Below are 13,542 nucleotides of genomic sequence, written 5' to 3' on the forward strand. Positions count from 1 at the left end.
GATTCCTTAAATGACATAAACGATAGTTATAAAAAATGGTGTTCTTACAGTAGATAATGATTGCCGTTTCTTCCACTGTGTTATTGTATTGTTTATGAAATATCATTGTATCAATGAGCATGGTTGATTGGAGAGCATTGATAAAGCTAACGAAAACATGAAGTTTGATATTGATTTTCAATTAAAACCGTTGTATGGGCTTGAGGAAATATAACGGAGCAGAAAATACACGAGAAATCACGGTTATGTAAGAACGGATTTTAATTATTCTATAACAACTAGGATCATAATGAGGGATCTAAGTGACACTAATACACGTAATACAGAGGACAATATAATGAGAAAAGAGAGGAAAGGGAAGCAATTCATATTGATATGAATGAAATGGTTAAATAAAGATCCCCAATGTTGTGTAATTTGGGAGGAATCCAATATTTCAGATGAATAGTGTTTTTAACTTATGCAAACATCTTCTCACTATGGATCAGTCAAAAACGAGCTTCGCACACGGCATATGGCCTTTGATCAAGGCAATTCAAGTCGTTCCATTCTTGTCTGGTCCGTTTCAGAACGCCACAATCCTCACCATAATCGTCGTTAGGTTCACCCGATTGCCATAATCCATTCAAAACTTCATCTCCGGGTCCCCAAACCCATTCTCCTTCCACTGCCCTGTCATTTGCAGCAAGCCAGATATATTGAATGTCTGTAAATGATAATAATTTATTATGATTATTACAAGCTAATCGGTAATACGTATTTATGTCGTTAAAATGCTACCCTTATTCCCCGTGTTCAATGAAAAATGATAAACAATCTAATCTGTGCGAGTAGGTGTTCTGGCTAGCAAGGGGTTCTAATGTTTTGTTTTTTTTTTGTTTGTTTTTTGTTTGTTTTTGTTTCTACTGAAAGCAAATTCTTACTTTGATAAAGCTCTGGGTGGACAATCTAAGTAGTGCAAGAAATGTCTTTATTTTTTTTATCTTTGACCTTTGACTTCTAAGCCGGTTTTTGTATGTTGTATTCCGAACAAACACTTTCATTGGGAACCAAAAACCAGATCAAAAATAGATTGTGGATTTTCCCCATTTTGGGCAGAAGATTTAATGGGAAGGTGAATTTTTCAGGGCCTGCTGATTTGATATTCAGGTGAGAGAAGTTTTCAAAAAAAAATTTCTAGTATGTTTTGTCAGGGGGGTTAATTAAATGTGTAATTTGTTGTTAATTAAGGTGAATTTTTGGTGCTGTATTCAATACAAGATGGTGGCCTCCATATGAAAAAGTACAAATTGGTAGAATGTTTAAATATTCTATTTACAGGCTTGCCAGATGACATTTTTCAAAATTATGGCTATTGGACCAGTGTTGAAAAATCCATAAAAGCCAGACAGTGGTAAACGTTTACATTATCGTCTTTGGATCCGTGGTTCCTTTAGTAATAGTGACCTTGACCAAAAGGCCTGATAAGTAAACTAAAGCCGGCACGCGGTAGAACGTGATAAAGTCAGTCGTTAAAGCATAATCAGCTGCAGAGAATTCGAAATGCAATGTATATCAACTAATGCTTTTTCATTTATAGAAACAATGACATTGGCCTTTGGCCTCCAGACTTGAAATATATTTCAAAGCAAGCACTTTCTTCAAGGAAGCACTGGATACCGTTGTACCGTTGTACCTGAAAAGCTATTCTGAGTATGTACTTCCTCCGAAATACACAGGACAAAGTCAAAGTCAAATTGCTTGCAATCCACACAGCTATACTTAGGGTATTCTGCAGCAACCTAGCACTTAATTCTCTAGACCCCTTGAATATTTAGGGAAAAACAGTTAAAGATTTAATCATATTTTCCTCATGTGACCTTGAATGCAGGTCAAGGTATTTCATTTTAAACAACATACTCCCAAAGAAATATATAAATGTTACATTTTGACCACTTCACAGTTTTCAGAATTGATATATACCTAACAAATTATTGCGAATCAAAAACTGGATGAAAGTGTGTATTCTTGAAAGTATACGGGAAATTGCAAAAAATAATAACTGGGTCCGACGAACCAAGTTCCATGTAAGTTCGTCCCATAATGCAACGGAAAGCGTGGGCCTGCCAAAACGCTGCAAGATTATGCCCAAAAGAAACGTAAAATGGTCACGAATCGGCAAAACCCTAGGATTTTCTTTAAAAAATAATTGATTCATTGGAATAGACTTGAATTCAGATTCTGCCGGACGTCTATTGGATTGCTGGTTAGCTTTTTCCGTATTCCGAAACATTGCCAGCTTCGCCTATCTGACTTTTATCGATGTTTTGTTGTATGCATATTGCTATACTTTAAAAAGAAGTATTTAGATGTATGTTTGTTTCTTCATATGATAACATTATTAGGCAAGTTCACGTACACACTCGATATGTAAACAACAGACATGTATGTAGTTTATGTGTAATGTACATTGTTGTAGCCTTGTTCTTCGCTCAGTGACAATCTCGCGATAAAAACAAATTCGGCGAGTTATTTCTATACACTGATGTCGCAAAGATTCCCCCGTCAAGCGCCAGTCCATAGATCATTTTAATGTTAGGAGAGCGTGAACGAGCGCATATTAGATTGCCATTAATACATGGGTGCAACCAGAACTTTAGGTTATTTGGGTGTATGTGGCTTTAAACATCATTTTGTCAAGCCAAGTAATGCTCCAGACCTAATTTGTAAAAAAAAAAAAAAAAAATATATACATATAAGAATTTTAAAAATCAATACAGCCGTACAGAAGAAGAACTCTACAGGGATGTTGTCTACTTGTCCATTTTGGTTCATCCCATCCGTCACAGAGGAGTTATATCTTATATAACAAAACTATCATAAATAGTTACATAACCCTAAGGAGAAAATTGTTTGAGTCAGGTAACCTTAAAAATTAAAGCAAAGGGACAATATTCTTGATATGTGATGTTCTTGACAAATCTGCAATTCATAATATAATTGGTTTTTAAATTCACGAAGAATTACACATTATATGTTTTGCATGTCAAACATCTTCAGTATGATCAGTTTTAAGCAAACTCGAACGTTCACTAAAATTATTGTAAAAAGTAGCAAAGTACATCTATATATATCATAGACACTTAAAAGGCGCAAAATATTGAAGAAGTGCAAAACAAAAAGCAAGCAAATTTCGCAACAAATTGCTTAAATTAATCTTAATATGACAATTATTACCAGACAGAAACCGGGGACTCGGGTATCAGAAGAGAGTTTATATTTAACAGAGTTGAGGGAATATAACAAGCAGAACTATTATCAAAAGGATAAATCATAAGTGTACAAAAATGTGTAAACCCTGTTATAAAAAAAAATGTATGATTGATACGAATAACTCGAGATGCATTTTAAAAAATGCCATCACAATAAAACAAAAATCACAATAAAAGGTTAAGATTTTACCTACGTAGAAACAAATATTCGTAAATTTTCATCTCTTTTGTAACTTCCAGATTCCTTAAACTTGACAAATTGGAAAAACAAAGTCAATGCATTGAGCATGTGCTGATTTCATATTTGTGAAGTTGTTCCTAAACCAAAGTCGAAGCTGCCACTGTCTAACTTCAGGTGATAGGGCCAAAGGAAAATCTGGCTTCTCATTCATACGTCTCGTCAATGTCTTTTTTTTCACCTGTGAGAAGTTGAGGTTTCCGGATCTAAGATATATAATACAATCCGTAGATAGTATTATATATCTTAAGATATATAATACTATCGTTAGACTGCCCTGCAGGTAGGGCGTAAGAATTGTACCTACTGCCCCCTTGCCTGATCGTAAGAGGCGACTAAATTTGGGATCTTATCTTTTCTCTTTTTCTAAACAACTTTCTTCTTCCTAATGTCTCCCTTGACAATGCCTCACTTTTGTCCTTTAGTTGAGCGTTCGCCCCTGTGAGGAAGGCTTTGGGTTCTGTTCCCTGGCCGAGACATACCAACGTCTTTAAAAATGGTAGTTGCTACTCCTGCTTAGCGCTCAGCATATTTGGAGTGGGACGACTGGTTCGCCCGTTGTCAGTATAATGTGACCGGGTGGGGTGTGCTGCGGGGTGTCTTAACACGAACATACTGGAGCCTTCCAAAACACACATGCGCACTCACCACACGCACACATGTCGCAAGCACGGGAGGCCGTCCTTAAATGACCTTAGATGTTAATAGGACGTTAAACAAAATAAACCAGACCAAACCTTTATTGAGAAAAGTTATGAGGCAGCTCAGCAATATCTCAATTCATTTATTGATATGTGTAATAACATAGGAGTACCTTTAGCAGAGGAAAAAAACGTTTCTCCCTAGTCAACAGATGTCATTTGTAGGAATAGAACTAAATAGTCTTACTTCTACTGCTTCCCTTCCACAAGACAAGGTTCAAAAAGCTAAAGAAGTCATAGAATCTTTTCTCTGTAAGCCAAAATGCACCCTAAAAGAACTGCAATCTTTGATTGGTTTGTTAAATTTTGCTTGTTCTGTAGTCAGGCCAGGTCGGCCTTTTCTTAGACGACTCATTAATCTCACAATCGGCCATATTATCATATTAGACTTACTTCTGAGGTTAAGGCAGATTTGTCACTTTGGCTCAAATTTTTGACTGGTTTTAATGGTCGCACAATTTCCAACCTGTACAATGTTTGTTTAGTGATGTTTTGCAGCTTTATACTGATGCTTCTACAACTATTGGTTTTGGAGGGGTCTTCAAAACCAAATGTTTTTTGGTAAATTTCCGACATTATATCAGCATTACAACATTGCTGTTCTGGAATTTTACCCAATTATATTGTCAGTGTACATCTGGGGTCATCTATTGGCTAATCATGTTGTATTGTTTTACACAGACAACGAGGCTATTGTCTCTGTCATTAATAAGCAGACCAGCAAAGATAGCATGCTCCTTAAGATGGTTCGCGTTTTAGTTCTAAAATGTTTAGAGATCAATTTGTCATTTAAAGCTAGGCATATACCTGGCCATAAAAATACTATGGCAGACTCCCTTTCTCGGTTACAGATTCACAGATTCCTAGCCCTGGCGCCGTGGGCGGATCCCCAGCCTACAGCAATTCCAGCTCGTTTGAGACCCACCAGCTTTTTCCAATCATTCAACAGCTGTTGAACTCTTCCATAGCACCATCCACGAGGGTGGTTTATGATAAAGCGTTAGCAATGTTCCATGCCCTTTCAATAATACATTGTTTTGACCCATTCAGTAACAATGTCAATAATGCACACACAGCTCTTTCCATTGTTCATTTGTTTCACCTAAAGCTCTCCCATTCCACAATATCCACATATCTATCAGCAGTTGGATATGCTCACAAATTACTTCATAGCAGCGACCATACAAACACCCTTTTATAAGGTTCCTGTTTTTTCCCTGTATTACTTGACATGTCATTTTTAGCTCACCTGCCCGAAGGGCAAGTGAGCTTATGCCGTGGCGCGGCGTCCGTCGTCCGTCCGTCCGGCGTCAACTTTCCATTCAAGCAACTTCTTCTCAATAACCAAAAGGCCTAAAGACCTAATATTGGGCCTGTAGCATGCTGGGGTGAAGGGCTACCAAGTTTGTTCAAATGAATAACGTTGACCTTCATTCAAGGTCACAGGGGTCAAAAAGGCTAAAAACTTTAAACAACTTCTTCTCAATAACCAAGAGTCCCAGGGAGTTGATATTGGGTCTGTAGCATGCTGGGGTAAAGGGCTACCAAGTTTGCTCAAATGAATGACCTTGACTTTCATTCAAGGTCACAGGGGTCAAATATGATAAAAAAAAATTAGACGACTTCTTCTAAATAGCCAAAAGACCCAGGGACTTGATATTGGGTCTGTAGCATGCTGGGGTGAAGGGCTACCAAGTTTGTTCAAATGAATGACCTTGACCTTCATTCAAGGTCACAGGAGTCAAAAAGGCTAAAATCTTTAAACGACTTCTTCTCAATAACCAAGAGTCCCAGGGACTTTATATTGGGTCTGTAGCATGCTGGGGTGAAGGGCTACCAAGTTTGTTCAAATGAATGACCTTGACCTTCATTCAAGGTCACAGGAGTCAAAAAGGCTAAAATCTTTAAACGACTTCTTCTCAATAACCAAGAGTCCCAGGGACTTGATATTGGGTCTGTAGCATGCTCGGGTGAAGGGCTACCAAGTTTGTTCAAATGAATGACCTTGACCTTCATTCAAGGTCACAGGAGTCAAAAAGGCTAAAATCTTTAAACGACTTCTTCTCAATAACCAAGAGTCCCAGGGAGTTGATATTGGGTCTGTAGCATGCTCGGATGAAGGGCTACCAAGTTTGTTCAAATGAATGACCTTGACTTTCATTGAAGGTCACAGGAGTCAAAAAGGCTAAAATCTTTAAACAACTTCTTCTCAATAACCAAGAGTCCCAGGGAGTTGATATTGGGTCTGTAGCATGCTGGGGTAAAGGACTACCAAGTTTGTTCAAATGAATGACCTTGACCTTCATTCAAGGTCACAGGAGTCAAAAAGGCTAAAATCTTTAAACGACTTCTTCTCAATAACCAAGAGTCCCAGAGACCTAATATTTGGCCTGTTGCATGCTGGGGTGAAGGGCTACCAAGTTTGTTCAAATGAATGACCTTGACTTTCATTCAAGGTCACAGGGGTCAAAAGGCTAAAATCTTTAAACGACTTCTCAATAACCAAGAGTCCCAGGGAGTTGATATTGGGACTGTAGCATGCTGCGGTAAAGGGCTACCAAGTTTGTTCAAATGAATGACCTTGACTCACATTCAAGGTCACGTCGATCAAGTATGCTTAAATCTTTAAATGACTTTTAGTGAAAAGCCAAAGTGCAGAGAGACATTATATTGGTCCTGTAGCATGCTTTCAAATAACTGCAGGATCCATATATGAAAAGATCACTGCTTTGCAGGTGAGCGATTTGGGCCCATTGGGCCCTTGTTATATGTATATCATTATTCGTAGGATAAAAACCACCTGTTTGCTTTGGCCTGCTTGAGCCGGTCTCCCCTTTATAATGTACATTTTAATTAACATCTGCTTATAAAACTTGGTTAAGTATTTTAATGTCCATGTATATAAGTAATGTTTCCTGTTATATTGCTTTTACCTCAGCTTTGGCTTGCTTGAGCCGGCCTCAGCTTTGCAATGTCCATTTTAGTGTAAAGCTGCTTATAGCATTTTGGTTTAGTATTTTAGTTTATCTTTTCATGTATATCGATAAAGGTTACGTGTACTTGTTGTATTGCTTTAACCCAAGCTTTGGCCTGCTTGAGCCGGTCTCAGCTTTGCAATGTACATATAAGGTTACATATGCTTTTGTTATAACATTTGCTTCCATATTTTAATTTGTCATGTATAATTTAATTTGTCATGTATTCCTTTGTTGTTAAGTTTGATTACATTTCATAATATTACTGGCACCTGTCTCCACAACTTACCTTAAATTTGTGCTTCCAAGGATGTGTTATTGACTTTGATTGTGTGTTATGGCTTGCAGTTCAAAAGTTTTGTTTGTCATTTCATAGACACATCTGCCAGCCACCTCATATATACATTTAGCTGACTTGCTTGAGCAGGTTAGTTCCTCATCATCAACTTCATTGGGTGATGAGCTTTGTGCCAAAGGGTTCCATTCCTGCCAAACGACTAACAAAGTGATATGCCATATATATTTAAAATATAAACAGTTTACTGACCTGCTTGAGCCAGTCAGTTTCTCGACAACACCTTGCTTTTTATAGATTATGTGCCAAATGGTTTCATTCCTGCCAAGTGACTTTTTATTTATGGTATATGAACTGCCAACGGAAACCAATGTATTTGATTTACATGTATACATGCTGTATCAGTAATAGGTGTAATCAACGTTTCTTTTTTGATATATATTTTCTCTGATAATAATCAATATGATGTTTTTATATTACAATTTTTGTGTCAATCCTTTTATCAATCCTTTTGGTGGGGCAGCAAAACAATGCTTGTTTGCTGTGTTGCGTAATTCTGTCGAATACCCACCTAAGGATGTAAATTGTCATACAATTTGTATTTTGTTCTAATACTGATGCGGAATTAACCATCTTATGATGAGCTTTTCCAAATATTTCTGATGATAATAATTTACATGTTTCTATAATAAATTGTCATCTTGTATAAGATGGCCTTTTCAATTCAATCATTTGTTTTAGTTTTATGTGGAGCATGCATACATGTATTTCTGATCTTACCCTTTTTTGTCATTTCCGATGCGAGGAAGGTGTTCTCTTGAGTGTTGTCAATCCTCACAAGTGTGGCGTTTATTGAGTCACAGAACACCTTTATGATAGAAAAAGGAAAATCATGATATGAATCATGTCATTGCTAAAGGATGCGAATTCCCTTTTCTGAATCTATGCTAATACATATACGATAGTGAAACACGTGGCGGGTTTTGTGTGAAGGATTATTGTATCTCGGGATCTACATATATATGTTAGTGATTTGTACAGGTATCCAATGCATGCCCCGATGGGCATTATGAGGAGTATTATAATGGCAATGAATTATTAACACGGTAATCATGAAACAATGGTACACTCCATTGAAGCGCGGCGGTTTGTTCATCTTCGCAATACAAGTGGAGTAAGAAAGCCTGAGTTTCGCATCTAATTTTAATGAAGTCCAAATGTTTTTTGCAAGGTCATAAATATACACTTAAAGGAAGTCAATATCCGATGTTATAAAGACAATACCGATGTCAGGAATACGACCGGTATCAACTGATTGAAACAAGACATCTATAACTGTGATTGGGTATTTTTTTCTTTTTATGAAATAAAACTAGCCAATGAGCGTGTATCATATAAGACGTAATTTATTTTATTTCAAAGAATGTGACTTTACTTATCGATTTGTGTCATACTCTAGGGAAACGACAGATGTTAATGAAAAAGTTTGTTGTTTGTGTTTCTTTGAAATAGACACTATATAAAATCATTCAAAATGTTTGACGTGTTGTTATTTATGATAATGTGTTGAATTCCCCGTATCGGGCCTAATTCACACGGCGAAGCTTCAGCTGGATGTAACAGAATGCCGGTCGATCGTCATTTTACATTTCAAATATGATCTGCAAAATATGCATTGAATCGAACAAATATCCAAGTCCCATGCATTTTTGTGACTTTTATGACAGACTAAAATAGCCGCATGGTTACCAATTTATTGTATAATTATTTCAAAGAAAACTAAATCATGACATAATGGATTACTGGACGAGATATTTTTAAAAGAAAATAAATTACAACTATTGAAAACGTCGGTCGATGTTTAATCGATCCTTTCTTACTATCATATATGATCAATGATACAATGAAACATTTACCAAGCCCTCATCTGCAGTCATTTTACTTCCGGGAAAGAAGTAACACTTCCGGTTAAAATACACCCAGTCAGCTTTAGGACATATACCTAGAACATCAGAGAAGAGGGAAACGTGTGAATGTGTAAATCGCAAAACAATCAAATGATTTAGTAGCGGGAACGTATCCGAGATTGATCACAATATCATGCTTAGTGTCATCTGTTTGGAATCAGGTATGATAATGCATTGATGTCAGTTTGTTCATGGCTGACGGAATTATGTACAGCTCTTGGTAATGGGAATGTCGTGTCAATGATTCTGTTTAGGATAGAACATCGATGTCAGACTGATAAAATTTCCTGGTTTTATCTAACCTGTCCTGTGATCTTCCTTTTTTGAAATATTCTGTCCGGGAAAGGAAAGAACAAACGTTTTTCTACCACCTGAATGTAAGTATAATAAAATTATTATATCTTCTTATTTGATACGGACTTTTTTTATAAATAGGTGGTAGGTTTGGAATATCAGACAAGGTCATTAAGATGAGAAAATCAATTTGTTTTAAGGACATAAATTATACAAAATAAACAAAAAAGATGATATATAGCCAATGATTATATACCTTGATCTATGCATATATGGCTGCCATCCCTCCTGTCGACACATGCTTCAGTCTTTGAACAACTGTCACTTGAACAGTTAGAGCTGCCAATCTGAAATGTATTATCGACCTTTAGATTGTTTAATTAACGAATGTATCCAATTAGTTTATTTTTAACTGAAAAGTAATTCACACTCCTATTAACGAAACATTAGATCATCATTGTAAGAGGTCTAATATAATACAATGAATGCGCTATCACTTTCTTTTTTAACCCCTAAACTCCAAATTATACTATCGTGTTTAAGCTGTAATTTCCCCAGTGTAGCACACATGTGAACTCTGCTATGTTTTATGCTAACAAAAAACGCAAAAATCAATATTGTCGAAAATTGAGCATTTATTAAATGCCATTAGATAAATCAACAACAATATCAAAAAACTATTCGCATAAAAGGTTGGGTAAAAATAATACTTAAAAAACGCCCAAGCATGCTTTAGAACATAATTCATAGGAGGTAAGATGGGGTGGAGGAGGGAAATTTAAAAATTTGTGTCTCCGCCAGTGAACATAAACAAAGAAGTCACGTGATCCTATGGACGGCCGAACTAAAGTACGGCAAGGATAAGACAACAAATCCGGAAATAGAAATTCCGGAACAATAATATAATAAACAAAAAACAGATAGTATAAATTTCTTTATGTTGCACATAAATACAACTACACCAATCCACGCCAATAACGCGTTGGTGTTAGGAACCTTGTCATATCTTCCTTATTTGTTTAACTATTGATATACCGAATATAACTAGTAAAACAGGAGAAAATATCCAACAATATATAACGTGACGAAAGCGCTAGCGGCTGTGTCGTGTTTTTTATTCTTAAAAAAAAAAAAAAAAAAATAAATATATATATACATACAAGTCTTTTAAATATGATCTTCATATCACTACAGCAATGAGAATGATGATATGATAACTTTGCATTTTGTTTGATAAGATGTTATGGTGACGATTCAGAGTGAATTGAAACCCATAGAGAATATTACACGGTAAAATACAATTCACATTCCCTATCAGCTCGGGGGCTTAAGCCACACAAACGTTATTCATAAACGTGTCTGGCTTGAATTGAATTTCTTTCAAAGGAAATTTACTCATTAATGTAGATTTTGCTATGCACACGAATTCCTTGAAAATGTGGAAAACGTTCGATTATGTAGCAAAACATGCCGTAATGGGGTCTTCCCTCGATAATAAGTCGGCCTTTTGAAGAGGAAAAGTTAAAGCAATTAGTTGAACGACACCTTTCAAGTAAATATTTAGATTGAATCTGTCTTTTGGATAGAGATCTATAATTTCAAATAGGTGTCAGAAGAATATGTGTAGAGAACTGTGTCATTTTGGGTCAAAAATCATGATATTTTGCAATTTTTAAGGTTTTTGAAGTGATTACTTTTGTATTCAAAGGTCTGAAAAACATAGAAAAAAAGTTTACCTATACTTCACAGCTGTATTAAAATTGCAAATGTTATACAGGTTACAAATAGAGGTGTATATTACAGGTAATATGTAGGGTTAACTGGCTATTTTTACATATCTAAAACATGTGCCTTAATTTTATTGAATTGTGCATTTTTACTTTACAGTTTTCTAATGATTCCAGAAAACCCGTTGAAAAATTAATTAAAAGAAATTGATGCAAAGATTGCATTTGGTAGAGTCTTATCTAATTAAGCTTAATTCCCAAGAGCGCATTATTATCAGCAAATTTAGAATGTCAAATTAAAGTTACCTGAAACTGGTAGATGAATTGGTATACCACGTAAAATCGTGATTGCCTATTTGTCATAACGGTATTGGTGATGAATACCACTATTTATTTCAATGCAATACTATTTTAGTAACAGGGTTTAGACACAAACACAATCCAAATCATTACTTAACTAAAATGGAAAGGTATGTTTGAAAAGTCCTGAAAAATGTAGAGAAACTTTGTATTTCGAGAAGATAACAGTTAAGTATATTATTTCATATGTTGTATTGTAGATATTATATGTATAGTGAGATAGCATTGCTTATAACTACGTTACTATATACACTTTTGTATTTTCACGTTATTACCCTGTAAGCCATGTACATTGTTCTGTCATATTGACCTCTTGTTACACACTTTGTGTGTCTTGCGTGAATAAAAAATCTTGAAATCTTGGTAACATTCTCTCACGATGTTAATGTGGTTCAATTTACCAGTCGCATGGCCTTACTGAATATGCGACTGTGGCAATATGTACTTTCAATTTAAAGCTGTACTGAGCACATAAAGCATTGTAAACTGAGAAATAAAGAAAAAATACCTGTGATGTACTTGAGGTACTTAAATGATGCAGTTTTATTGCGTTTTATAAAACATTAACAGTGATGCGTGGTTTTACAAAATTAAATTTGCTCTTGGTAAGAAAAGAACATATGTTTCTTCACCACATGAATAAAAGAAGCCAAAATACTGGGTGGTGACGACCGTGTTGCATGGCCGCTCATGATCGATTTTACAAGTTAGTGGAAATTGATGCGATTACATGGAATACGCATTGACACATTGTTTATTCATTAAATAGGTTAGATCGGAGACTGCAGTTTCCCCTTAAGCGTCTTCCTTGGACACGTGTGCCTTTTATTGAAAATATGTTGCAATACACAAACCGAAGTGTAACTTTAATAATAAATGCAATTTCATTGTTACGGTAAAAAAGCATTTTTTTCAAGCAAAGGTTGGAACTTTTGAATTGAGTGCTTAATTAATATGCCATTTGAACCTTTGATAACTTGATACTCATCAGTGATTCACTAAATGAAGCGATACGTACAAATATTGTTCCTGCATCTGATAGTGATATGTCAAACTAAATGGCACCCGATAACGCGTTATCAGATCATCTCAGATATACACAATGTATCAAATAATTAATTATTTACTATATGTATTATATAGCATATCTATGTATTTGCATATATTATAAAGGGTTCGAATATGCAGACACTAATGTACTTAATGCAGAATTTTAGGGACGTCAGAATTATAACTGCTGTCTTCGACGTATGACCCGTGTTCATGTTCCATACCTTTGTTTATCTGCAAGAGGCCTGGAGATACATTTACGTCTATGCTATTAATTTTTAACTATAAAGAATATATCATTACTATTTTCTTTTGTTAAGAAATATATATATATATATAAAATAAAATTCCAATCGGTAAATCATTATAACCCAGTTTTTATTTGTTGATTCGCAAATAAAATATTTAAAGGACTTGGAATTGTGCCAATATGTGCACTTTTGGTGAACTGTTTGTTTTAACATTAGTATATAAATGATTCAATTTAGATTCCATTTTTATTCTAACAAATTCATTTATTTGAAGGCCGAGCTGCAAATGAGCCAGCTCGACAATGGGCATTGGACACTTTGAATATCGAACCAGCTGAACAAACACATTCAACAATCAAAATGTTGAATGTCTCGATCTTCAAATTATGAAGGTTTGATGTCAGATATTCTGCTGTCTCGAGATTCAATTTCT

The 13,542-nt window shown here is 35.4% G+C and overlaps 1 protein-coding gene across 1 annotated transcript; it reads right to left on the reverse strand.

Annotated features, from left to right (window-relative positions):
• Nucleotides 1-243: 243 nt before the first annotated feature.
• Nucleotides 244-9,444, reverse strand: LOC117330991 (C-type lectin domain family 17, member A-like). The gene is made up of 3 exons (XM_033889586.1): nucleotides 9,377-9,444; nucleotides 8,241-8,328; nucleotides 244-706 (listed from the first exon to the last, which is right to left on the reverse strand). Exons 1-3 carry the CDS (start codon nucleotides 9,395-9,397, stop codon nucleotides 489-491), a joined length of 327 nt encoding a protein of 108 aa, XP_033745477.1. The 5' UTR covers nucleotides 9,398-9,444; the 3' UTR covers nucleotides 244-488.
• Nucleotides 9,445-13,542: the final 4,098 nt, after the last annotated feature.

The sequence above is a fragment of the Pecten maximus genome, chromosome 7 (genome assembly GCF_902652985.1).
Source record: "Pecten maximus chromosome 7, xPecMax1.1, whole genome shotgun sequence".
NCBI lineage: Eukaryota > Metazoa > Mollusca > Bivalvia > Pectinida > Pectinidae > Pecten > Pecten maximus.

Coding starts and splice junctions, on each gene's coding strand:
- LOC117330991 (XM_033889586.1), bottom strand. CDS start 9,397: ATGACTGCAGATGAGGGCTTG. Junction 8,329..9,376: donor TGACTGCAGATGAGGGCTTG/GTAAATGTTTCA, acceptor TCTATCATAAAG/GTGTTCTGTGACTCAATAAA. Junction 707..8,240: donor ATCGGAAATGACAAAAAAGG/GTAAGATCAGAA, acceptor TATCATTTACAG/ACATTCAATATATCTGGCTT.